This window comes from Bos javanicus, chromosome 18, assembly GCF_032452875.1.
Source record: "Bos javanicus breed banteng chromosome 18, ARS-OSU_banteng_1.0, whole genome shotgun sequence".
Classification (NCBI taxonomy): Eukaryota; Metazoa; Chordata; class Mammalia; order Artiodactyla; family Bovidae; genus Bos; species Bos javanicus.
In genome coordinates this window covers 47,807,241-47,835,147 of record NC_083885.1, presented here as the reverse complement: position 1 = coordinate 47,835,147, position 27,907 = coordinate 47,807,241, and the positions used below count along the sequence as shown (strand labels likewise).

The window sequence follows — 27,907 nt, the reverse complement described above, 5'->3', positions numbered from 1 at the left end:
GTCTGTAAATTTTTGTTGTTGTATTTTTTAAAAATACATATATCATAAATTTACCATCTTAACCATTTTTAAATATATATTTCAGTGACATTGTATGTAGTCATAACTACCATTGAACCCTATAACTCTTCATTTTTTAACACTAAAACTTTATACTTATCAATCATAATCAATAATTCCCCACTCTCCCCAGGCACTGGCAACCATCATTACAAGTTCAATGATTTTTGACCAAGTACTTCACGTAAGTAGAATCATTCAATATGCGCCTTTTGTGACAATTTACTTCATTCACCAAAATATCCTCACAGTTCATCTTTGTTTGGCACATTACTGAATTTCCTTCTAAAAGGCTGAGGAATATTCCATTGTATATATATATACCACATTTAGCTTACAGACTCTTGGATTTCCTCTATGTTAGAGCTAATGTGAACAATGCTGGTATGAACAGTATATAACTAGCTCTTAAAAGAAACTGACCTCAATTATACCCACAGCTGGATCATACTTCTCTTTTTAACCCTTTGAGGAAACTACATGTTTCCTACCATGGTTGAACCATTTTACATTCCCACCAGTAGTACAGATAGGTTCGAATTTCTCTATATCCTTTCCAACACTGTTCTTTTTCTGTTTTTCTTTTTTCCCCAATAGTAGTGATTGTAATAGATGTCAGGTGCACCTCACAGTAGTTTTGATTTGTATTTCCTTAATGATTAGTGATGTTAACCATATTTTCATGTGCTTATTCTCCATTCATATATCTTCTTTGGAGAAATGTCTATTTAAGTTTTTTACCCATTTTTTAATTTTTTAAAATTGTTGTTGAGTTTTAGAAGTTTCTCTACATTCTGGATATAACTGCTTATCAAATTTGCAAATATTTCCCCCCATTCTGTGGACTGCCTTTTCACTCTGTGCATAGTGTCTGTTTTTTCTTTCTTCCTTCAGGTGACAATGATCTACACATTCTAATGAAAAAGATACATAGTTATAGAAAAGTAATTTCCAAAAATAACCTATTGAAAATGATACTCCATTAGTTTCAATGATATTGTTTGAATGGACACTGTCTTTTGATACAAATTTTTTTTTAAATTTCATCAAGTCCAATTCTTTTGCTGTGTCTTTGATATCATATCCAAGAAAACATTGCCAAATCCAATGTCATGAAGGTTTTGTCCTGTTTCATTCTAAAGGTTCTAAGTCTTGTGTTTAGGTCCTCAGTCTATTTTGAGATAGTTGTTGTACATGACATAAGGTAAGGGTCCAGCTTCATTCTTTTCAGTGTAGACATCCAGTTTTCCCAGCTCTATTTTTTGAAAAAGGGTACTTTCCTCATTGAATGGTCTTGGCTGCTGCTGCTGCTGCTGCTAAGTTGCTTCAGTCATGTCCGACTCTGTGCGACCCCATAGAGAGCAGCCCACCAGGCCCCCCGTCCCTGGGATTCTCCAGGCAAGAACACTGGAGTGGGTTGCCATTTCCTTCTCCAATGCATGAAAGTGAAAAGTGAAAGGGAAGTTGCTCAATCGTGTCCGACTCTTAGCGACCCCATGGACTGCAGCCTACCAGGCTCCTGCGTCCATGGGATTTTCCAGGTGCTGGAGTGGGGTGCCATTGCCTTCTCCGGAATGGTCTTGGCAGCCTTGTCAAAATCACTTGACTATATATGTAAGGGTTTACTTGTGGGCTCTCTATTCTATTCCACTTGTGGATATGTCTGTCTGTATGCAAATACCACACTGTTTTGATTACTAAAGTTTCATAGTAAATTTTGAAATCAGGAAATGTGAGTCCTCTAGATTTGTTCTTTTCAAGATTGTTTTGGCTATAGAGGTCCTTTTAAGATTCCATTTGAATTTCAGGGTGGGTTTCTGTATTTTTGCAAAGAGCATCATTGGGATTTTGATTGGGATTGCTTTGAATCTGTAGATTGCTTTGGGTAGCACTGGCATTTTAATAACATTGTCTTCTAATCTATGAACATGGGATGTTTCTCCATTTATTTATGTCTTCTATAATTTCTTATTTTGTAGCTTTCATTGTACTTTTACTTCCTTGGTTAATTTCACTATTTCATCCTTTTTGATGCTATCATAAATGGACATGTTTTTGTAATTTCCTTTTGTTTTTTGTTAATGTACAGAAATGCAACTGATTTTTACATGTTGACTTTGCATCCTGAAACTTTGCTGAGTTCATTTACCAAATCTAACAGATTTCTTTTGTAGTCTTAAGGGTTTTCTACATATAACATCATGTCACCTATTAACAGAGATTGTTTTACTTTTCCCTCTCCAATTTGGATGCCTTTGTTTTTCTTGCATAATTATCTGCTGAGACCTTTCAGTGCTGTGTTGAGTAGAAGTGGTATAGTTGAATAGAAGACATCCTTGTCTTGTTTCTTGATGTTAGATAAAAATATTTTCTTTTATCAAGTATTATGCTCAAAATTCTCCAAGCCAGGCTTCAGCAATACATGAAGTGTGAATTTCCAGAAGTTCAAGCTGGTTTTAGAAAAGACAGAGGAACCAGAGATCAAATTGCCAACATCCGCTGGACCATGGAAAAAGCAAGAGAGTTCCAGAAAAACATCTATTTCTGCTTTCTTGACTATGCCAATGCCTTTGACTGTGTGGATCACAATAAACTGTGGAAAATTCTGAAAGAGATGGGAATACCAGACCACCTGACCTGCCTCTTGAGAAACCTATATGCAGGTCAGGAAGCAACAGTTAGAACTGGACATGGAACAACAGACTGGTTCCAAATAGGAAAAAGAGTATGTCAAGGCTGTATATTGTCACCCTGCTTATTTAACTTATATGCAGAGTACATCATTGGAAATGCTGGGCTGGAAGAAGCACAAGCTGAATCAAGATTGCTGGCAGAAATATCAATAACCTCAGATATGCAGATGACACCACCCTTATGGCAGAAAGTGAAGAGGAACTCAAAAGCCCCTTGATGAAAGTGAAAGAGGAGAGTGAAAAAGTTGGCCTAAAGCTCAACATTCAGAAAACTAACATCATGGCATCTGGCCCCATCACTTCATGGGAAGTAGATGGGGAAACAGTGGAAACAGTGTCAGACTTTATTTTTTGGGGCTCCAAAATCACTGTAGATGGTGATTACAGCCATGAAATTAAAAGACGCTTACTCCTTGGAAGGAAAGTTATGACCAACCTAGATAGCATATTCAAAAGTAGAGACATTACTTTGCCAACAAAGGTTTGTCTAGTCAAGGCTATGGTGTTTCCAGTGGTCATGTATGGATGTGAGAGTTGGACCGTGAAGAAAGCTGAGTGCCAAAGAATTGATGCTTTTGAACTGTGGTGTTGGAGAAGACTCTTGAGAGTCCCTTGGACTGCAAGGAGATCCAACCAGTCCATTCTAAAGGAGATCAGTCCTGGGTGTACCTTGGAAGGACTGATGCTAAAGCTGAAACTCCAATACTTTGGCCACCTCATGTGAAGAGGTGACTCATTGGAAAAGACTCTGATGCTGGGAGGGATTGGGGGCAGGAAGAGAAGGGGACGACAGAGGATGAGATGGCTGGATGGCATCACCGACTCTATGGGCATGAGTTTGGGTGAACTCCGGGAGTTGCTGTGGACAGGGAGGCCCAGCGTGCTGTGATTCATGGGGTCGCAGAGTCAGACTGAGCAACAGAACTGAACTGAACTGATGCTTCCTATTGGTCTTTCATATAGCTTTTATTATGTGGAGATTATTTCATATATACCTTTTGTTACAATGGAGATGATTTCCTTCTATTCCTATTTTGTTGAGTGTTTTTATTATAAAGGGGTGTTGAATTTTGTCAAATGCTTTTTCTGTGTCAGTTGACATGATCGTGTTTTCTTCCTTCATTTTGCTGATGTGCCATATTACATTGGTGAACTTTCCTATGATGAACCATGCTTGCATTCTAGGAATAAATCCATTTGGTTGTGTATAATCCTTTTAACATACTGCAGAATTCTGTTTGCTAGTACTTTGTTGAGGATATTTGGATAAATGATCATAAGAGACATTGTTCTGTAGTTTTCTTTACTGTAGTGGTTTTTTAATAGTTTTTTTAATAGGGTTGTGCTGGTCTCATAGAATCAGTTAGGAAGTATTCCCTCCTCTTCAACTTTTTTGAAAAGTTTGAGAAAGACTGGTATTAGTTCTTGTTTATATTCATCAGTGAAGCCACCAGGCCCAGGACTTTTCTTTGGTGGGAGGTTTCTATTTTTCTTTTTTCCTTTTTTGGCTATGCTGCATGGCTTGCTGGATCTTAATTCCCCAACCAGGGAACTGGAGGCACTTATGGATAGCATCACTGACTCGATGGACGTGAGTCTCAGTGAACTCCGGGAGTTGGTGATGGACAGGGAGACCTGGCGTGCTGCGATTCATGGGGTCGCAAAGAGTCGGACACGACTGAGCGACTGATCTGATCTGCTTTGCAACCTTGGCCAAAGAGCTTGGTCACTCAGTGAATAGTAACAAAAGGGGAATGCCATAAAAGATTTGTTAATATAAAGTACAATATAAATTCTCTGGAGGTGAACAGTATTTGGGTCATAACTGAAAAACTTCAAACATTGCTTGAATTCCAAGGAGTTCCTAAATTATTTGATGCCTTATAAGAACTGAACCATATAAAATCCTTCTCACATTCTCTTCATTACAAGTTGTATAATTCCACTGTCTACTATACATATATCCCACAAAGTCTCTCTCCAGTGTGAATTCTGTGATGTACCTTAAGCATTGAACTAAGCCTAAAGGACTTCCCACATCTGTGGCATTCAAAGGGTTTCTCACCAGTATGAATACTCTGGTGTACTTTAAGGCTTGAACTGAGCCTAAAGCACTTCCCACATTTGTTACATTCAAAAGGTCTCTCACCACTGTGAATACTCTGATGTCGAGTAAGTCGTCCATACACACTAAAGGCCTTCCCACATGCCTCACATTCATACGGTTTCTCACCAGTATGAAATCGATGGTGTATAGTAAGTTGATGGCTACTCCTAAAAGCCTTCCCACACTCCTTACATTCATAGGGTTTCTTACCAGTATGAATTCTCTCATGTCTAACAAGATGTGAAGCATGACTAAAGGCCTTCCCGCAGTCTTTACATTCATAGGGTTTTTCACCAGTATGAATCCTGTCATGTTGTATGAGGTTTGAGGCTTGACTAAAGGCCTTCCCACATTCCTTACATTCATACGGTTTCTCACCAGTATGAATTCTCTGATGTATTTTAAGTGTTCCAACATCACTAAAGGCCTTCCCACATTCCTTACATTCATAGCATTTCTCACCAGTATGAACTCTGGCATGTTGAGCAAGGTTGGAGGCACGACTAAAAGCCTTCCCACAATGTTCACATTCATAGGGTTTCTCACCAGTATGAATTCTCTTATGTACTTTAAAGTCTGTAAGACGACTAAAAGCCTTCCCGCATTCCTCACATTCATACGGTTTCTCACCAGTATGAATTACTTGATGTACTTTTAAGTCTGTAGGACGACTAAAGGCCTTCCCACATTCCTTACATTCATACGGTTTCTCACCAGTATGAATTACTTGATGTACTTTTAGGTCTGTGTGACGACTAAAGGCCTTCCCACATTCCTTACATTCATATGGTTTCTCTCCATTATCAATTCTGTGATGTAGAGTAAGAGATGAACGTTTTTTATAAATGTATGCTTTTCCATTGCTGGTTATTTCACATCTTGAGTCCAAATCTAAAACAAATAAGAAAAAAGTTCCTTTGACCACCAAACAAAACATTTTATAGAATTAAGAGAAAAACTGAAAATTTCACCCAGTAAAGATGGTTTAAAGAACTCTACAATACAGTTATAAAACTTGAAAATTTAAAAGGAGGGCTCAGAATAAGTAAGTTTATGCAGTACAGTGCTGGTAAATGTTTAACAGCCAGCTCTACAAAGACACACACCTAACACATCCAGCCCTGATTTACAGTGTTTGCCAATGTCTATGGTGTAAACAGTGCCACCACAGGCAATTTCAAGCTATCAATGTAATGAAACTGAAACTAGACTTATGACGATATGCAAAATCTCGTCCCTAGAGAGCCAGTATCAGCCATCTCTAAATACTATTTCCATCTAAAATATAAATATGTACATATATAAAACTTCAAAAAGCAAATTATTTATACCTGATCAGTCTTCAATTACAATTCCCCTAAAAATATGCATTTCCACCACTGTGACACTTTCCCTCTGTGCAGAGCACATGTGCTTTTATTTATTCTTCATAATAAATTAAGATACTGAGGGTCTTTGCTTAGTTACTCCTCCCCTGACACTTTATTATTTATCATCCTTATAGATGTTCAATCTCATTCAGTCCTTCATAGCTTTTCTCAGGTCCTCTCTAGCTTTCCTTTTTAACCAAGGCCAACCATTCTGGTCAAGGCTTTACCCTGATGGTAAAGTATCTGCCTACCAATGCAGGAGACATGGATTTGATCCCTCATTTGGGAAGATCTGCTGAAGATGGAAATAGCAACCCATTCCAGTATTCTTGCCTGGGAAATCCCAGGGACAGAAGAGCCTGGCAGGCTACTGTCCATGGGGGTAACAAGAGTTGGACACAACTTAGCGTCTAAACATCACATCATCATCATCAACCATTCTGGTCATCCCCAGAAAAGTCTGTCAATCAGTTCTCTGATATATACCAGGTATACATACAAGTCATGTAGTATTTTGAACATTTAGGGACTTTGGGCAAAAGAGGGAACTTGAATTATACAAAAGAGTCTAGAAGAGCACCAAGAATTATATGAAAAATAATTAGCAGTTGGGGGCTCAATGATAAAAGTCTCTGTGAAGTATCTTGATCAAAATACAAAGGGTTTAATGAGGAGGCTATGAGTTGAGGGCAAAAAATATTTTCTTGTAACTAGCGTATGGTGTGGTATGTGTATAAAAAATTGAAAGAATATTAACAACATGCTTCAAAATTGATAACAATGGAAATTAATAAATACTAGCAACCAAAAGCACTTTCATGTGGAAATGAAAATGCCTTCTAGAAAAATGCTAGATCACTATGGGAAGAAAAAACTAAAAGAATTCCAATAAATGGACCACACAGAAAACAAACCCATATCTGAATCTTGGGCATTGTTTCACCAGGCAGAGAACTGAAAACCTAAAATAATTATCTCTACAAAAAAGTGATTTGAAACTCAAAGCCTAATATATAAAAAATAAACAACAAACAACAAACAACAAAGTAGAGGGAGGAAGTAAAATAAAGATAAAAGTAGAACATAATGAGTTAGAAAACAATAGCATTAACAAATAAAGAGCTGGTGTTTAAAAAAAAATCATTATATGAAGTGTTACATAAATCAATTTAAAAAGACAATTAAAAACAAATGATAATATAAGGAAAACAAGAATCATCAGAGGAATTAAAAGAAACAGGAATTTATTTAAACTGTAAGGTATAATTTGTATGAATTATACTACATGACTACTTTTGAAAGTATGGATTACTTTCTAGGAAAATTTATCAAAACTGACCACAGAAGAGAAAGCCTAAACCAATCAGATGCTACAGAAGAAACAGAAAAAAAGCTGCCAGAAAAAAAAAGTAATAAACATATTTTAACACCTGTATTGTAATTTCTCAATATCTAGATCTAAAAAAATGGATACAGCATAGCTGAACAAAGGGAAAATTTAGGCTCTTATGCCAAAAAGGAAGAATTCAAAGGCTTAGAAAGTTTAACCTGGCCAAAAAATTTAAAAAATAGTGGCATAAAAATGATTGTGACAGGTAAAAACCATGCAATAAAAAGCAATGAATCAGCAATGATACAAGAGAAAAAAATTGTTTCTCATCATTAAATAATTCTAACTGAAGAAGTTCTAGTACCAGTATGGCATCATGAAGTTCCTATGGCCTGCCCCCTTTCTGACTGATTTCAACAATTAACACTTGACAAAACACAAAAACTAACTACATTAAGGCTGTAAATGAATCAGGAGGGCTTTGGAACGGAGTCAGACTTTACAAAGCAGCCGAGACTGAGCTGAGTTTCTTGCCTAACTCACTCTCATGTCCGTGTTTCAAGGGCAGGTCCCAGTTATTGTGGGGTAAGCATGGCCTACAAAACTTCCAAAATAAACTCCACAATATTTCTGGCTATAAGAACAATAAGAGGGAGCACTGCCAAAGAGGGAGCACTGCCAAACTAGAAAGCAAGGGGGGAATGCTGGGACAAAAATAGCCAGAAAAGATTTCTTAATTCGGTATTTGGGTATGTGAAAGTGAAAGGCACTCAGTTGTGTCTGACTCATTGCAACCGCATGGACTATATACACCCCATGGAATTCTCCAGGCCAGAATACTGGAGTGGGTAGCCTTTCCCTTCTCCAGGAGATCTTTCCTACCCAGGGATCAAACCCGGATCTCCTACATTGCAAGCAGATTCTTTACCAATTGAGCTATCAGGGAAGCCCATCTGGGTGTGGATCAGTACAACATTCACCCTTACCAACAATGACATGTGCATGAGGATATAAATCAGTGTGGCAACACTATACCTACAAACAATTTGAAAACCTCTCCCCGAAGAAAATTACAAGCACAAGTGATTTCACTGGTGAACTGTTTCAAATACTTAGTGAAGAGGTACCAATTCTAAACAAACTCTTTCAGAAAATGGAGGAGTGAATCACTCTATGTAGCTAGTTACTGTGATACCAAACAGGAGAAAAACATTGTAAGAAGTGAAAATTACACAGTATAAAATCTTGTAAACATATTTGTGTATATGCTTAGTCGATCAGTCATGTCCAGCTCTGTGATCCTATGGACTGTAGCCTGCCAGGCTCCTCTGTCCATGGAATTACCCGGGAAGAATAATGGAGTGGGTTGCCATTTCCCTCCCCAGGGAATCTTCTCAACCAAGGGATAGAACCTGCTTGGCAGGTGGATAATCACTGAGCCATCTTGGGAAGTCTTCGTAAATATATATGCAAAATACTAAACACTATCTTAAAAGAATTGATCAACATATAAAAAAGATAATACATTATGCCTGTCTTAGTCCATTTGGGCTACTGTAACAAAAAATACCGTGGGTAGCTCATAAACACAGAAATTTACTTCTTACAGTTCCAAAGGCTGAGAAGTCCAAGATCAAGGGACCAGTATGATCATATTCTGGGAAAGGCCTTCTTCCTAGTTCATAGCCAGTATGCTCTCAATGCATTCTCATACAGTGTAAGGGGTTAGGAATCTTTGTGGGAACTCTTAATAAGAACACTAATTCTACTCACAAGGGCTCTACCTTCTTGCCCTAATCAAATCCCAAGGGCTTTTCCTCCAAATGGCATTATCTTTGGGAGTTAGGATTTCAATATGTGCATACTGGGGTATAGAAACATTCAGACCATATCAATGATCAATCTCAGGAATACAAGACTGGTTTAATATTTGAAAATTCCATCAATATAATTAACTATAAAACCCATATGGATCATGTCTAAAAAAATTTTTTTTTAAAGCATTTAATAAAAGTCGTATCTGTCCCTCATAAAAACTCACAGCAGGGACTTTCTTGGTGATCCAATGGTCAAGAATTTGCCTTCCAATGCAGGGGGTGTGGGTTCAACTCCTGGTTGGGAAGCTAAGATCCCACATGTTTTGCAGCCAAAAAACCGTAACATAAATAACAGAAACAATATTGTAACAAATTCAATAAAGACTTTAAAAAATAGTTCATATTAAATAAAATCTAAAAAAAAATTACAGCAAACTAGAAAGAAAGAACTTATCCTAATAAAGATCGCCTGCCAAAAACCCACAGCTAACATCATATCCAATGGTGAGAGAATTATGCCTACCACATATGATCAGGAACAATAAAAAGTTATGCCCCCCCCCAAAAAAAAGTTATGCCCTCAGTACTTCTATTCAACACTGGACTAGAAGTTCCAGGCAGTGCAATAAGTCAAGAAAATAAATAAAGGCATGCAGGAGAAAAGCTAAGAAACAAAAATGTCATTAATCAAGATTACTTAATCATACATGTAGAAAGTCACATGTAATCTACAAAACAGCTACTAGAAGACAATAACTGAGTTTAGCAAGCCTGAAGCATATACAACCAATATGTACAATAAATATGAGAGAACACTCAGGAATTCAAATTTTAAAAACTTTAAAGTAGTATCAAAACTAGGATATCATGAGGGATATATCTCAAAAAAGATGTGTAAGATGCTTACTCCTTGGAAGGAAAGTTATGACCAAACTAGATAGCATACTGAAAAGCAGAGACATTACTTTGCCAACAAAGGTTCGTCTAGTCAAGGCTATGGTTTTTCCAGTGGTCATGTATGGATGTAAGAGTTGGACTGTGAAGAAAGCTGAGCACCGAAGAATTGATGCTTTTGAACTGTGGTGTTGGAGAAGACTCTTGAGAGTCCCCTAGACTGCAAGGAGATCCAACCAGTCCATTCTAAAGGAGATTGGTCCTGGGATTTCTTTGGAAGGACTGATGCTAAAGCTGAAACTCCAGTACTTTGGCCACCTCATGCGAAGAGGTGACTCATTGGAAAAGACTCTGATGCTGGGAGGGATTGGGGGCAGGAAGAGACGGGGACGACAGAGGATGAGATGGCTGGATGGCATCACCGACTCGATGGGCATGAGTTTGGGTGAACTCCGGGAGTTGGTGATGGACAGGGAGGCCTGGCATGCTGCGATTCATGGGGTCGCAAAGAGTCTGACATGATTGAGTGACTGAACTGAACTGAAGACCTGTAAACTATAAACTACAAAACACAGCTGAGAAATATAAATAAATAAATAAATGAAGACATATATCATGTTCATGGGATGTAAAACTTGGTATTATTAAGATGTCAATAATTACTGCTGAATTGATTTATAGATTTAATGTAATTTCATTAAAAAGTCCTAGCAGACATTTTTGTTGTCTATGATGAAACTGACAAGCTGATCCTAAAATTTATAAGGAAATGCAAAGGATCTTGAATAGTTAAACTTTGAAAAGACTGTAATACAAGGACTAAATAACACTACTTAATTATAAGACTTATGAAGATACAGTAATCAGTAAGACACATCAAATTGACATATAACCAATGGAACAGATTATCAGAAATAGATCCATACATATGTGAAAATTTTACTTTCATCATTTCAAAGGCAATAGTGAAGAAAGAAATGATGCAGGAACAATTGGGATAGCCATATGCTGAAAAATAAAAAAAGAATCCAGACTTTCATAAGTAAAAATGAAATAAAAAATGGATCACAGACCTGAACGTTAAACATAAAACTGTGCAACTTCTAGAAGAAAACAGGAAAAAATGTTTGACCTTGGGCTAGGCAAAGAATTCTTCAGTTCAGTTCAGTTCAGTTCAGTCACTCAGTCATATCTGACTCTTTGTGATCCCATGGACCGTAGCATGCCAAGCCTCCCTGTCCATCACCAACTCCCAGAGTTTACTCAAACTCATGTCCATTGAATCAGTGATGCCAACCAACCATCTCATCCTCTGTTGTCCCCTTCTCCTCCCGCCTTCAATCCTTCCCAGCTTCAGGGTCTTTGCAAATGAGTCAGTTCTTTGCATCAGGTGGCCAAAGTATCAGAGTTTTAGCTTCAGCATCAGTCCTTCCAATGAATATTCAGGACCAATTTCCTTTAGGATGGACTGGTTGGAATACCAGACCACCTGACCTGCCTCCTGAGAAATCTGTATGCAGGTCTAGAAGCAACAGTTAGAACTGGACATGGAACAACAGACTGGTTCCAAATCAGGAAAGGAGTACGTCAAGGCTGTATATTGTCACCCTGCTTATTTAACTTATATGCAGAGTACCTCTGGATATAATGCTGGACTGGATGAAGCACAAGCTGGAATCAAGACTGCCGGGAGAAATAACAATAACCTCAGATATGCAGATGACACCACCCTTATGGCAGAAAGCAAAGAGAAACTAAAAAGCCTCTTGATGAAAGTGAAAGAGGAGAGTAAAAAGTTGGCTTAAAACTCAACATTCAGAAAACTAAGATCATGGCATCTAGCCCCATCACTTCATGGGAAATAGATGGGGAAACAGTGGAAACAGTGTCAGACTTTATTTTTTGGGCTCCAAAATCACTGCAGATGGTGACTGCAGCCATGAAATTAAAAGACGCTTGCTCCTCGGAAGAAAAGTTATGGCCAACCTAGACAGTATATTAAAAAGCAGAGATATTACTTTGCCAACAAAGATCAGTCTAGTCAAAGGTATGGTTTTTCCAGTAGTCGTGTATGGATGTGAGAGTTGGACTATAAAGAAAGCCTGAGTGCCGAAGAATTGATGCTTTTGAACTGTGGTGTTGACGAAGACTCTTAAGAGTCCCTTGGACAGCAAAGGGAATTCTTAGATACACCAAAAGTCATGATTCATAAAGATACACAGGTAAACTCAATTTTGTGAAAGTTAAAAACTTCTGTTCTCTAAAACATATTGCTACAAGAATGAAAGGAAAAATCACAATAAAAAAGAGAATGTTAAAAAAAGCTATATTTTAATGTAGACTATGAAAAGTAACTTACAAGTTCAATAAGAAAACAGAAAAGATTTTAAAAGATACTGCACCAAAGAAACAGTAAAGAAGATACTCAATATCATTAGCCATTACAGAGAATAACATTTAAGCCACAACAAAATGCCACTATATACTTATTTGAAAGGCCAAAATTAAAAAGACTTATCATACCAACTGTTCATAAGATATGGAGGATCCACCTTTCTCTTAGAGCTGGTGGAGATGTGAAATGGTATAAAAACTCTATAAAAGTTTCTTACAAATTTAAATTTATAATCTTATTTATCTAAATTTAAAATCTTGGACTTCCTTGGTGATCCAGTGGTTAAGAATCCACCCGCCAATGCAGGGGACGCAGGTATGATCCCTGATCCAGGAAGATTGCACATGCCACCAGGCAACTAAGCCTGTGAGCCACAACTACTGAAACCCCCACCCTAGAGCCCACGCTCTGCAACGAGAGAAGCCGCTACAATGAGAAGCCACGCACTGCAACCAGAGAGTAGCCCCCACTTACTGCAACTAGAGAAAGCCCTTGAGCCTCAACGAGGACCCAGCATGGCCAAAAATAAATGAATTTTAAGTCTTACACATTTAATCATACATGTCCCATATAATCCAGGCATTCAACTGATCAGTATTTAGCCTAAAGAAATGAAAGCATATGTCCATTCAAAAACTTGTAAACAAATATCTACAGCATCTTAATTTGTCATTGCTAAAACCCAAAAATGTCCATCAACAAATAATGAAGAAACAACTGTGGTATAATCAAATACTGGTATAGTACTGAGCAATAAACAGTAAAATACAAATAACAACATGATGAACTTCAACATAATTACGCTGACTAAAGGAAGATGAAAAACTTCACACTATCATGTTTATATAAAACTACAGAAAATGGAATCAACTCAATTGTGATAGAAAGTAGAAAGTAGATCAGTGCTTACCTAGGGAAGCTGGAAGGAGACAGAGGAGGAAGGATTACGAGGGGACACAAGAAATGTCAAGTTTTGAAAAAAAATTTTAATAGACTCAGATAAAGCATTTGACAAAATTGAATACCCATTCATAGCAAAAACAAACAACAACAAAAAAGAAAGCAGCAAACTAGGAACAAAAGAAAACTACCTCAATTTAACAAAGGTCACAAATGAAAAAATGTACCTCAAGATTCTCACTTTCTATGCCAACATGAAGAACACAATAGAGACCAGAAATAGACACACATACATGTAACCCAACGGGGTGCCAAAGCAATCCAAAGGGTAAAGGAAATTCCTTTTTTAAAAAATGGTGCTAGAATAACTATCCATAGGAAAACCATTAGTCCTGAACCCTACTCACACTGTAATACAAAATTAACTCAAAATGAATACAGAACTAAATGTAAAAGCAAAACTTAAAAAAGGTCAAGAAAAAATAGGGACAAAACTTTGCCACCTTGGGGCAGACAAAGATTTCTTTTATAGTATACCCAAAAAAAAATCATAAAGGAGGAATTTGATAAATTGGAATATATAAAAGTTTTAAAACTCCTTCTAAGATATTAATAAAATAGGTAAGACAAATTGTGGGGAAAATGTTTTTAATGTTCCAAAACAACTTCCTTCTGTTGCAAAATAAAGAACCGTTACCCCTCAAGTGTAAGAAAATAATGATTTCAAATGGGTAAAGATTTGAACAAATATTCCTAAAAATATGAATGATCAGTAAATGAAAGAAACTCAAGATGATTAGTCATCATGGAAATGTAAATTAAAACCACTAAGATACTACTACATACCAACTATAGTATCTAGAATTTAAGGGACTACAAGATCAAGTGTTGAAAAGGATATGGAGTAAGTGGAATGGAGCAATGTAAACTTTCTAAGATTGTTAAACATGTAGTTACTGGGCTTCCCTGGTGGCTCAGTTGGTAAAGAATCCACCTGCAATGCAGGAGACTCAGGTTTGATCCCTGGGTCAGGAAGATCCCCTGGAGAAGGATATGCTAACCCACTCCAGTAATCTTGGCTCGGAAATGCCATGGACAGAGGATTCTGGTGAGCTACAGTTCACAGAGTTGCAAAGAGTTGGACAGGACTGAAGCAACTTAGCACACATTACTTATTAGCACACATCACTGAGAAGGGACCTTTCAACTAATGTTTCAGGGATATGTTTACCAAGTACATAACGCCTGGGCTACCACTTACACAAATGACTTCTGCCTGACTGGCTCTTACCTGTACACCAGCTTCTTGTTTCTTCTCTCACAACTAGCCAGGGCTCTTTTCCTTGCTCCAGTAAGGTAATTACATTTGGCTTAGAAATGGAATAGCCTGCTTTAAAGAAAAAAGAATGCCACAGGATGGAGAAATAAATTGCGACTAGTCAAGATTAAAATTATAATTACGATTATAAAAGATCATAATGATATTGACTATTTTAGAGAAGAATGAGAGAGTTAAAGAACAAGAGATTAGTTGGTAAGGTAAAGTTTTTGTTTTGGTGTGTTTAAAATTCAAACTTTTATGTCTTCTAACTCTAGAGATCAAGCATAATGTGGTTAAAAAGATACTCTGAAGCCTGGAATCAATTCCTGCCTTTGGCATAACCTTGAACAATTCATTTAAACCCACTGCACCTCAGTATTCTCCTTTATAAAATGGGGATAATAGTACTGTTGGGGGAATTAAATCAGTTAATACTCAAGTTATTTTAGTGAGTTAAATCACATAATGTACCTAGAATAATGATTACTGCACAGTAATCAAAATGTTAACTATTAACTTTATTCTTATGCTCTAGTTATCACTAGAGGACACAAGAAAGGACAGCTATAAGATATTCATTCCATTCTGAATGTAATTTTCACCAATCACAACTTTCAACAACAAATCAGATGAAGACTTTTGTTTTAGGAAATGAACTGCATTTGGTACAATTTTAAATAAATTCCAATTATCCAACCCATTATCATACAAACTGTGGAGGCTCTGAGAGCAATTCAGGGCCCTGTGATAAGCTAATATCCCTAAAACTGTTTCAAATCATAAAATGAAGTATTAGAGCAATTTGGAATACAAATTAACAAAAAAACTTCGATCCTTTGACCATGTTGTACAATATATGCCACAAATTTCTAATTTAGCTGCTTGGTCATTATGGAAGAGATGCAAATACAAAAACAGAACACATGGAGATATAAGTATGACTGAAGGATAGAGAAGATTAAGGTATTTAATGGTGCTGCCATTTCTAACCTGACAAAGCTCAGCCACTTTTTGGGGAAGAGGAAAAACAAATTTAGTTAGTTTCTTGAAAGGCAGCCCTGCAAATCACAGTGGAAAAAATACATAGCCTATAGAGCAGATTCTAAATTAACCTAAATTAACCTAAATTATTTGAGGCTGATGAACGTACCCAATGAGACCAAGTTACCATAGTTCTCCATCATCACATCCCGGTACAAAGTCTTCTGAACAGGGTCCAGGCATTCCCACTCCTGCTGAGAGAATCCTATGGCCACATCACTGAATGTCAACGATCCCTGAAACCATAAATACACGTGTCACTGAAGAAATTAAAGAAAATATGTTGAAAGTAGAAGCAGAGGAATTGATGGACTTCTCTGCAGGAAAAGAGAAAATGAAAGCACGTAGACTGGCAATCTAGAATGTGGAGGAGACTGAAGCACAATGTATACATATTTTTAAAGAAGCCTGCTGACACAGGTCGAATGTCTTCCATACTCTGGATACTTCTAAATATCTGAACCATTTGGAAATGGACAAAATAATAATGTTTCCCTCCTAAACTAAAAAGCCTACACAAGAATAATGTTCAAATAGTATCTGCCTCAAAAATTCTCAATAAATATTTCTTCAAATTTTAGAAAACTGGGTAAAATTAAAGATTTCCTTCAAGTGTTCTTGTTCAGACACCCAGTCATGTCCAACTCTTTGTGATCCCATGGACTGCAGCACGCCAGGCTTCTCTGTCCTTCACCATCTCCCGGAGTTTGCTCAAACTCATGTCCATCGAGTCAGTGATGCCATCCAACTATCTCATCCTCTGTCACCCCCTTCTCCTTCTGCCTTCAGTCTTTCCCAGCATCAGGGTCTTTTCCAATGAGTCAGCTCTTCACATCAGGTAGCCAAAGTATTGGAGCTTCAGCTTCAGCATCAGTCCTTTCAATTAATATTCAGGGTTGATTTCCTTTAGGATTGACTGGTTTGATCTCCTTGCAGTCCAAGGGACTCTCAAGAGTCTTCAACAGCACCACAGTTTGAAGGTTATCAATTCTTTGTCACTCAGCCTTTTTTATTGTCCAGCTCTCACATCCACACATGACTACTGGAAAAACCACAGCTTTGATTAGATGGACATTTGTCAGCAAAGTAATGTCCCTGCTTTTTAATATGCTGTGTAGGTTTGTCATTGCTTTTCTTCCAAAGAGCAAGTGTCTTTTAATTTCTTGACTATTGTCACCATCTACGGTGATTTTGCAGCCCATGAAAATAAAGTCTGTCACTGCTTCCATTGTTCTTCCATCTATTTGCCATGAAGTGAAGGCACTGGATGCCATAATCTTTTTTTTTTTAATGCTGAGTTTTAAGCCAGCTTTTTCACTCTCCTCTTTCCCCTTCATCAAGAGGCTCTTTATTTCTTCTTCGCTTTCTGGCATAAGGGTGGTGTAATCTGCATATCTGAAGTTACTGGTATTTCTCCTGGCAATCTTGATTCCATCTTGTGCTTCACCTAGCCTGGCGTTTCGCATGATGTACTCTGCATATAAGTTAAGTAAGCAGGGTGACAATATACAGTCTTGTCATACTCCTTTCCCAATTTTGAAGCAGTCCATTGTTCCGTGTCTGGTTCTAACTGTTGTTGCTTCTTGACCTGCATACAGGTTTTGCAGGAGGCAGGTAAGGTGGTCTGAGATTTCCATCTCTTTAAGAATTTTGCAGTTTATTGTGATTTATACTCCTAGGGATGGGGGAGCCTGGTGGGCTGGCGTCTATGGGATCGCACAGAGTTGGACATGACTGAAGTGACTTAGCAGCATACAAAATCTTTAGCGTAGTCAATGAAGAAGACGTAGATGTTTTTCTAGACTCTCTAGCTTTTGCTATGATCCAATGGATGGCAATTTGATCTTTGGTTCCTCTGCATTTTCCTGTATATCTGGAAGTTTTCGGTTCACATATCACTGACGCCTAGCTTGGAGGATTTTGAGCATTACTTTGCTAGCATGTGAAACGAGTGCAATTTTGCGGTATTTTGAACATTCTTTGGCGTTGCCCTTCTTTGGGATTGGAATGAAAACTGACCTTTTCCAGTCCTATGGCCACTGCTGAGATTTCCAGATTTGCTGGCATATTGAGTGCAGCACTTTAAAAGCATCATCTTTCAGGATTTGAAATAAGCATTAAGTCCTTCATTATGTCAGATATTGCCATAAGCATTTTTGTTTTGTTCAATAAATCCATGTATTATTTTGGTATATGACATTGTATTTTATAAGTAAATCATATTTAATCATTTACACAATTAGATACTCAACATTCGCAAAGTTTTCCACAATTCTAAGGTCCTGTTTTCACCAACTACATATAATGATATGCATTGTTGCTGTTATCTACCATTTCTCACTAAATGTTTTCCTTATTCTGAGTGTGGCAGGTAACTTTATTGATTACCAATAATCTCCATTTCCTGGAATTTATGTCCTCATGTAATCCTCTCCCTTTGAATGTGGGCTGAACCCAGTGAAAGGATTATTTCTGACAGAATAGAATAGAGAAAAGTGATGGAATGTCATGTTCAATGTTGGCTTATAAAAAACCATGAATTCCACACTGCTTATTCTCTCTTGCAGTCTCACTTGCTCACTCTGTGGAAGCCAGCTACCATGTTGTGAGCTGCTCTAAGGAGAGGCCCACATAACAATAAACCAAGGACAGCTGCCAGTCAACAGCTACTGAGGAAGTGAGGCCCTCAATCCAACAGCCATGAGAACTTCATCAAGTCAACAACCATATCAGTGAGCCTGGATGCAGATCCACTCAAAAGTTGGGCTTTAAAATGACTGCAAACCTGACCAACACATTGATAACCCTATAAGAGACCCAGAGCAGAAGAGTCAAGCTAAGCCACATCCAAATATTTGACTGACTGAAACTGTGAGATAAATGTTTGCTGCTTTAAGATACAGAGTAATTAATTAAATTAATTAATTTCAGAGTAATTAATTATGCAGTAAAAGATAACTCATTTGACTTAAATGATACTGAAGAAGGCTGGTCAATTATACAGATGTTACACAAACATAGCATGTCTCATTCAACAACAAAATAGCCTTAGTATTTATGTCTCATGGCTTTCCTAGCAAATCCATGACTGCCATCTTAAAAGCCCCAATCATAACCTAATCCACAGAAAGCAAGAATTTCATACCACATTAAGATTCAGGTCATTCAATGATAAATTCCACTGCATCTACCTGGAAATCTCACATCTGTGGAAAACATCAAAGTCTTACCATGGATAGTTAAATAGAACCACTATCTCTATCTCCTAAAGGAAATCAGTCCTGAATATTCATTGGAAGGACTGATGCTGAAGCTGAAACTCCAATACTTTGGCCACCTGATGTGAAGAACTGACTCATTTGAAAAGACCCTGATGCTGGGAAAGATTGAAGGCAGGAGGAGAAGGGACAACAGAGGATGAGATGGTTGGATGGCATCACTGACTCGATGGACATGAATTTGAGCAGGATCCAGGAGTTGGTGATGGTGATGGACAGGGAGGCCTGGTGTGCTGCAGTCCATGGAGTCGAAAAGAGTCGGACACGAGTGAGTGACTGAACTGAACTGTCTCTATCTCCAAACTACAAATCTGACCTGCACAGCATAAATCTTACTTCAAAGAACTTTAAGCCCCATTATTCCATCACTGCCCTTAATTGAAAAATGGGCACTTAAAATACACTGAATAATCTGGGAAATAATTATATGAACGCTAGTTTCGGATGGGCCAAACAGAGACAGTGCTAAGTAATCTGACCTCATATTTCTCTGGAACAATAGTTAGGAAACAGGTTATTTATTTATTTATTAGGAAACAGGTTATTTGAGCAAACTTTCTCTTAGGAAACTTCAGGAAAATTAATTAAAATGCTTACATGACCTAAAATACACACACATGTTTCAACAAGAAGAGAAATATTAACTTACATGGGCCATGGTTTTAGACCTGTAAGAGCTGATCAGTCCTCTGGGCTTCTCTATCAGAAAAGCCGAGTCCAGAAAACCCAGACCTGGAAGAAGAGAAAGACTTTCAGATGTGCTTTAGAGTTTCCACACTGGGCATCAGTTAATATCACCATTTATGCTCTTCTATTCCAGATTCCTAATCACTTTGCATTACACACAACTTGGGTAAGTAAGAATTCTGGACAAATTCATTCCTCACTCATTTCCCAGAGCCCTCAGCTGCAGTCATTAGAAATGTTCTGACCAATGTACCATTGTGATCAGATTGATATGAACCTGAGATTGGGCAGCTGTGTCCTGCTCTAAACAGATCTTCCTCTTTCCATTGTGAACTTCAAGACAGAAAAGAGGCTACGTAATCCAAATTAAAACCTCTTTTTGTGGCCTTGAAAGTGGTTGCAGTTGATCAAAATATTAGAGATGGACAAGAAATGTTCAGCATTCTAAGTCCAGCAATTAGTTAAATATAGCTTATTAGTTAAATATATGACAGACCAACAATATACTAGAATACAAAGTAGTCATTAAATGTTAAATTGGGAAGAATATTTAATGAAGTGGAAAGTGTTTCATTTACATCAATAGAAAAGTCAACTAATATATTTCTATTTATAAAATATAGCAGCATATTAATCAATACAGAGAAAAGAATGACAGATAATCATAAAACAGAAGATAGAAATGTCTAGAAATTTGTATGTCTACATACCAAGAGCTCTTATATTTTTGGCTGTTTTGCATTGTTTGTTTTTGTGGGGATGTCTTTAGAAATGAATCACTGTGTATTCAATTGTTTTTAGTCCATACATGAAACAATCAAATAAGACTACTGAAGACATAAAATATATCTTTGCCATGATCAGAATTTGACATGAGCAATCCCTATCTTTTTGCTTAGATCTTGTTTTTTTTAAAAAGGTTACTTCATAATCATTGTAATAACTGACATAGGAATTTGAAGGATTTTTTTAACTTAAGGTGAAGACTTCCCAAAAGTTCTTTGTTCTTTAAATTCACATTATTTTACTAAATGGCTTTTGTTTCCTTTGGATCCTAGTATCTCATTTCATACTTTTTTCTCAGTTATGTTGGAATTTTGGCTACAAAAAACTTGGGAACAGTCCCTGAGTAATCTCTTTTGTAAACTGATGACAGTCTCAATGCATCTTTATTTCAGATCTTTTTGACAGAAGAATTTTTGTTTCTGAACCAGTCAGTTTTGTCATGATTCCCTCCAGACAGCTGCTGAATTATTTTACCTATAATTTTGCTATACATCTCATGCTAGAATGAAGTCTACAAGATATAAAGGTCATAGTAAAAATATCCACTTATATTGCCATACAGATCCCATGTGCTCAGTATTACTTGTTTATATTCTTACTGTCACTACAGTCACCCAGATGTCTCCTTTAGGCAGGTCACTTAACTCTCACCAGTGGCCTTTATCACATACTACCTTATAATTATCCCTATTCAGATTTATTCAGATTGTTTTAATTTTTTTTTAATTAATTAATTTATTTGTTTTTGGCTGTGCTGAGTCTTCGTTGTGGTACTGGCTTTTCTCTAGTTGCAGCAAGCAGGGGCTACGCTCTAGTTGTGGTGTGCGGGCTTCTCATTGCAATGGCTTCTCTTGTTGTGGAGCATGGGCTCTAGGGTGCATGGACTTCAGTAGCTGTGGCTTGAGACGCCCTAGAGCACAGGCTCAGTAGCTGTGGCACACGGGCTTAGTTGCTCCAAGGCATGTTGGGAATCTTCCTGCACCAGGGATTGAACCTATGTCTCCTGCATTGCCAGGTGGATTCTTAACCACTGAATCACCAGGGAAGCCCTATTCCTATTCAGATTTTAAATTCCTTCACAGATTATAAGTACTCTGAAGGAAGTAATTATGTCTTTTTAGTAATTGCATTACCTCAAATATTATACTTTCCAGGTCTGGCATATTTAAAACAATTAAAAGAAGTATGATTTTTTTTACTACAAAATACCACTTTTCAAAAAATTTTTAAGGAAATAACTATATAAATTTACAAAGTATATACACAAGGATGTTCATCAGAGAATAATTTTTGATGGTCCATAATTAAAAACATGAAAATCTCACTGCAAGCAAACCGGTTAAATATATTATAGTCTGCTATTTTGTGACATTTATGCCATGCTATTCTTAATAAGGATGATATTAAACCACATAATTGATGGAAAACAGTATTAAAAGAATTGCTCAGTGAAGAAAGCATGCATAATTTAGGAGGTGGCATCCCACTGAAATTAAGAAAAACATTTCAATGCCGATTTCCTCATCAGCAAAGTAAGGATAAAAAAAATCACATAAAACTATTTTGAAGACTAGGCAAAATAATCCATATACACACTAAACTGTACATCATGATGACTAATGTAAAATTTCTATCATTACTGAAGAAGAAAATCATTCCATATTCCTTAATCTTTCATTATAAAAAGTTAATTCTGATGCTTCCTGGTTTTATTAAAACTTGTGCTTCTTGAGTTTCCTCTTTCTTATAATTCTAATATTTAATAAAATTTTAGGAGTTACATATGAGAAAATAGATTTCTGCTTTATAAAATCATTATTTTAAAAAAGAGAGATTATTAGACAAGAGAATAGGTTTCTGCTTTATAAAATCATTATTTTTAAAAAGAGAGATTATTAGACAAGAAAAGAGAAACTATGCCCTTCCTCAGTCCCCAGCAGCTATAGAGAGTAAGAAAAACTTTTCAGAATCATAAACCAGTTCAAAGAATAGTATGATAAAATTGAGAATACAACTGGAGAATCAATTTTATTCTTCACATATTTACATAAATATTTATAAATATTATCTTTTATTTTCTAGCATAACAACTATGTTTGTAAAAATTGCTTGTACTTGCAAGACACCTGGAAATTAGAGATTAGTGTTATTTTTTCAGAAATTAAGCTCAAACTTCTAAGTTATTAACTCTGAAAAGATGTCTCCCTTAGTAATACAGTGCTCTGGTAATTGTTTCAAATAACATTTGTAATAAATAAAAGGCATAACTGTTTGTAATGCTTTTCACACAAGATTCTCTGCCCTTCCCTCTTCTCCTTACATATACAGGGTATAATGTTTATTATTGGATTAGATTAGATTGTTTTGAACTATGAGTTGGACTCTTTTGTCTCCTTGATCAATTTTATTCTGCCAAAACAAAGCCACACAAAAATGGAATTAAAAAAAAAAATATATATATACATCAAAATGTTAAAATGATTATCTCTAGGGAGATTATGGGTTATCCTTGCTTTCTTCTCAATATATTCCTTAAGGAAATGAACACAGGCTTATTTTTTGGCAGTAAACCTGTATTAATTCCATTATCATAAATAAAATATAAAGATATTTCAAAGTATTAAAATATTTATAGACATGACTTTGGAAAGAGGCTATATTTTCCTTATTAAAAATATTTGTTAATATCAGACCTACGATGAAAACCTCAACATGATTAAAATACCACTTAGGTATATTCACTTCCTGAATACCCTTTAGCTGTATTGCACTGATGATAATTAGAGACATTTCACCATAAACACTTTAACATCAACAGAAAGGGAAACTGCCTTCACAAATTAATGTGAACATGTATACCAAGTAGATAGAAAAGTTAGTACATAGAAAATGCTCAGTAAATGTAGCTGAACACTTTCATTCTTCTCTGAAAAACCAATTAAACTATCATTTTGTCTACAATCCTTGCAAGTTTTTACAAAATTCTCTTTTTAAAATGAGCTGAGGCTTTCAAATTTTCTTGACTACTGTTTTATAACTACAGTATATTAAGATTGCTCAACATTGGATAATAGCCATTTTTTTTTCTTGTAATGACTAATTCTTATGAACAGGAATTTTATTATCTATGTAATATTTTAACTCATGGATGTCCTGTGATTTTCTTAACCATTCCATTTGTATAATCATTAATTTTGTGAAAAATCATCTAAAAGTATAAAAATCTTTCATTGCAGATGAGTTACCCATGTCTAATCTTTTAAGGTTATGCACACCTTTGAAAAATGCATTTTTACAAATATATGCAGTAATTCTAGACAATTACAAAGACTTTGTGGTCCCTTGTAAGCCCCCAAACACAAAGGACCCCTGGATCAGAACACTCTGGAAAATTAGCTCCATCTAGCCCTTTGATCGGAGAAGGCAATGGCACCCCACTCCAGTAATCTTGCCTGGAAAATCCCATGGATGGAGGAGCCTGGTAGGCTGCACTCCATGGGGTCGCGAAGAGTCGGACATGACTGAGCGACTTCACTTTCACTTTTCACTTTCATGCATTGGAGAAGAAAATGGCAACCCACTCCAGTGTTCTTGCCTGGAGAATCCCAGGGACGGGGGAGCCTGGTAGGCTACCGTCTATGGGGTCGCACAGAGTCGGACACGACTGAAGTGACTTAGCATAGCATAGCATAGCTAGCCCTTTGATCGGAGAAGGCAATGGCACCCCACTCCAGTAATCTTGCCTGGAAAATCCCATGGACGGAGGCGCCTGGTAGGCTGCACTCCATGGGGTCGCGAAGAGTCGGACACGACTGAGCGACTTCACTTTCACTTTTCACTTTCATGCATTGGAGAAGGAAATGGCAACCCACTCCAGTGTTCTTGTCTGGAGAATCCCAGGGACGGGGGAGCCTGGTGGGCTGCCGTCTATGGGGTCGCACAGAGTCGGACACGACGGAAGCGACTTAGCAGCAGCAGCCCTTTGATAACAGAAGCACTCATCACATTAACTTTATATTTTCGTCATTGATTTATAGAAATCTGAAGGGTGAATGACACCACAATAAAGACAATGTTGAGCATTTATTGTGTTCCATCCTTCAAAGCTACTAAATCCGCCGTGATCTCATACATAAAACCAGAATTAAGTGGGACTGTGGAATCTGTATCAAGGCTCACAGCAGGTTTCTGCCATCGGAGCTCAAGAAATGCTTTCATACTCAAATGTATAAATGAGCCCCAGAGAACTTCCAGGAAGGGTAATCCGAGGAAGGATTGGGGTAGGAACCTGTCTCAGGAGCAATTCTTTTTTTCCCCCCAATAACAGCCTTTTAACAGCTGGACATTATTTAATTATTAATACAACTTTTGGCAGCCACAGTGTGCTGGAGGCTATTTAAAGTTCTGGACGGCAGGAGGAGAAATGGGGGACTTTATAATTTAGGGTGGGCAGCGACCAGGACAGACTCTCAAGCCCCTTGCTACAAAGTGGCCTCTCTCAGAACCCTGGCCTCAGGGACAATTCTTGATTTTAAAATTCCGATTTCAGCAGCCGGTAGGTACTTTCTTGCTGGAAGGTGTCTTGCAGGACTCAAAAACAGATTTCCCAACAGCGTTCACATTCTTTGGGAGACATACATGTTTGAGAGAAGCCTGGAAGCAGCGGCGGGGACAAAGAGCTCTGTGTAATCCACGTTCACAGAAAGGACACTCACTCGGTGTCTCCGTCACACAAAACGAACGCACACCTCTCTCAGTCTCACAATCGCACTCACTCTAAAAGAGGGATAAAACCAGCGCCCCCCCAACCCCGCTGTTCAAGCGTCCACAGCCTCGAGGGGACGCGCGGACTCGCGCGGCGGCGCTCGGGCGGTCCACGCTTTCAGCGCCTTTCGCAACCCCACTCCCACCGCCACTCACCGTCCCTCGCGGGCTCTGGCTAAGTCTGCATAGTCGCCTCCGCGGCGACCCACGCTGGATTCCTCCTCAGACGGTGCCACTCACGCGCAGTCTGCAACAAGAGATACGGAAAAAGAACCAGAGGCCAAAGTCACCAGGTAGTCTGTGGGACGTAAGGCTCCACGTCTTAAAACTCCTAAAGCAAAGTAGCCGCCGGGTGGGGCCGGGAGGCTTCTGGGAGTGACCGCCGGACTGCGCCTGCGCAGCGCATACTTGACGGAAGGCGGGACGTGAGGCAGGGGGTGTGTCCAACGGGTCCCTGGGCCAGGAGGAGGCGTATCCGAATGGGACCTGATCAGAGAACTGGGAGGAGTGGACTTAGGGGCTCTTCTTTTCCCAGGCTTTCAAGCCTGCTTGTGGGAGATCTGCACAATTAAATCAGTAATATGACCCTGAGGGCCATGAGTGGAAGATCTGGAAGGTGGGTTCATAATCCAAACTCTCCCTTCCCTACAAGGCTCATTCCACTCAAAATGCCACAGATTCCTGTGGTTTTTACAGCTGAAGCCTCTGAGGTTACAAAAGGTGTATAACATTATATTGCTGATTAGCAAAGCCGTGTTTCCAGGTGAGAAAAGCTGGGTAAAGTGCGTGTGTGTGTGTTTGCTCAGTTGACTGACTCTTTGCGACTCCATGGACTTGTAGCCTGCCAGGCTTCTCTGTCCGTGGAATTCTCCAGGAAAGAATGATGGAGTGGGTTGCCATTTCCACCTCCAGGGAATCTTCCTGACCCAGGGATAGAACTCTTGAATCTACTGCATTGGCAAGCAGATTCTTTACCACTGAGTCACCTGGGAAGCCCGGATAAAGTGAGACTTTGCTTTTAATATACAACATTTTCCCACTGTAGAAAAAGGCAGAATGAATGTTGGTCCCTTTTTCTAGACTACTTATTGCAGGAGTTCTCTGAAAACTAGAACAAAAAGAAAAGCAATATCTTATTTACATTTTACAATACTATGTCCACCTGAAATTGTTGTTAAGGGGTTCTTTTCATCCCTCTCTACTCTATTATGAACTGATGGGCTTGACTGCATTTAAAAGCCCACTAGTTGAGAAACATCTTTTAATTCCTAATGCCTGGTTATGACATCTCATTGAAAAATATTTTGCTTCTCTGTTGTTTGGACAGTGAAGATAAATCAGGTTCAGAATCTAAGAGAGAAATTCTTCTGGGCTATCAGAAGAATCAAAGTTGCATTCATATAAATTTAGATTAATGAGTAAGACTAGCAAGTGGGAAATGTAAAGTTCTCATCAAAGGATACCTATATGTCAGTTATCATCATTACAACATATTTTAAATATGCAAACCATGAATAGATAACATTTAAATGATATAAAGTATCCTTTTGTATATAAAAGGATATAATTAAAATGTGATCAATCTCTTTTGCCATATATTTCAGACATACAGTGGCTAATATTAGCATGCACACCATTTTTAATGTTTAACCTTACAGATTTTTTTCTCTTCTCATAAAAATAATTTATCTTGACATCTTTTAAAATTTTATTGAATTGTAGTTCATTTATAATATTAATTTCTGCTGTACAGCAAAGTGATTCAGTTATACATAGATATAATTTTTCATATTCTTTTCCATTGTGGTTTATCACAGGATATTGAATATAGTTCCCTGTGATATACAATAGGACCTTGTTGTTTCAGATGTTATTTTAAAATAAAATATACAGATATTTACACATACACACATGAATACAAAATGTATATGTAATTTCAAATACTATGTGTGTTATATGCATATGAAAGTATATATTTTTCTTCACACAAATGTGTTTCCATATCAGTACACAGACATGTTATCATTTTTAACAACTGCATAGTAGGCCACAGTATGTGTAGCTGAACCCTTTTCTAAGAAATGAAATTCTACAAATAAATATTATAAATTTTCCTACTTTTTGTATCAGTTCAGTTCAGTTCAGTCACATCTGACTCTTTGCGACCCCATGAATCACAGCAAGCCAGGCCTCCCTGTCCATCACCAACTCCGGGAGTTCACTCAAACTCACGTCCATGGAGTCGGTGAAGCCATCCAGCCATCTCATCCTCTGTCATCTCATTCTCCTCCTGCCCCCAATCCCTCCCAGCATCAGAATCTTTTCCAATGAGTCAACTCTTTGCATGAGGTGGCCAAAGTATTGGAGTTTCAGCTTCAGCATCAGTCCTTCCAATGAACACCCAGGACTGATCTCCTTCAGAGTGGACTGGTTGGATCTCCTTGCAGCCAAGGGACTCTCGAGT

The 27,907-nt window shown here is 37.7% G+C and overlaps 1 protein-coding gene across 2 annotated transcripts; it reads right to left on the bottom strand.

Moving 5' to 3' along the window:
* Window positions 1-26,108, bottom strand: LOC133229553 (zinc finger protein 607-like). 2 transcript variants are annotated; one of them, XM_061386050.1, is made up of 5 exons: window positions 25,600-26,108; window positions 19,856-19,938; window positions 16,038-16,164; window positions 14,858-14,956; window positions 1-5,751 (listed from the first exon to the last, which is right to left on the bottom strand). In XM_061386050.1, the coding sequence occupies exons 2-5, from the start codon at window positions 19,862-19,864 to the stop codon at window positions 4,706-4,708; spliced, it is 1,281 nt and encodes a 426-aa protein (XP_061242034.1). In that variant the 5' UTR covers window positions 19,865-19,938; window positions 25,600-26,108; the 3' UTR covers window positions 1-4,705. The 2 variants fall into 2 exon arrangements, with proteins under 2 accessions (XP_061242034.1, XP_061242035.1); XM_061386051.1 differs by having other exon boundaries at window positions 14,858-14,953; window positions 25,600-26,103.
* Window positions 26,109-27,907: the final 1,799 nt, after the last annotated feature.

Coding starts and splice junctions, on each gene's coding strand:
- LOC133229553 (XM_061386050.1), bottom strand. Junction 14,957..16,037: donor TGGTAACTTGGTCTCATTGG/GTACGTTCATCA, acceptor TTTTCTTTAAAG/CAGGCTATTCCATTTCTAAG. Junction 5,752..14,857: donor AACAAGAAGCTGGTGTACAG/GTAAGAGCCAGT, acceptor TATTTGTTTTAG/ATTTGGACTCAAGATGTGAA.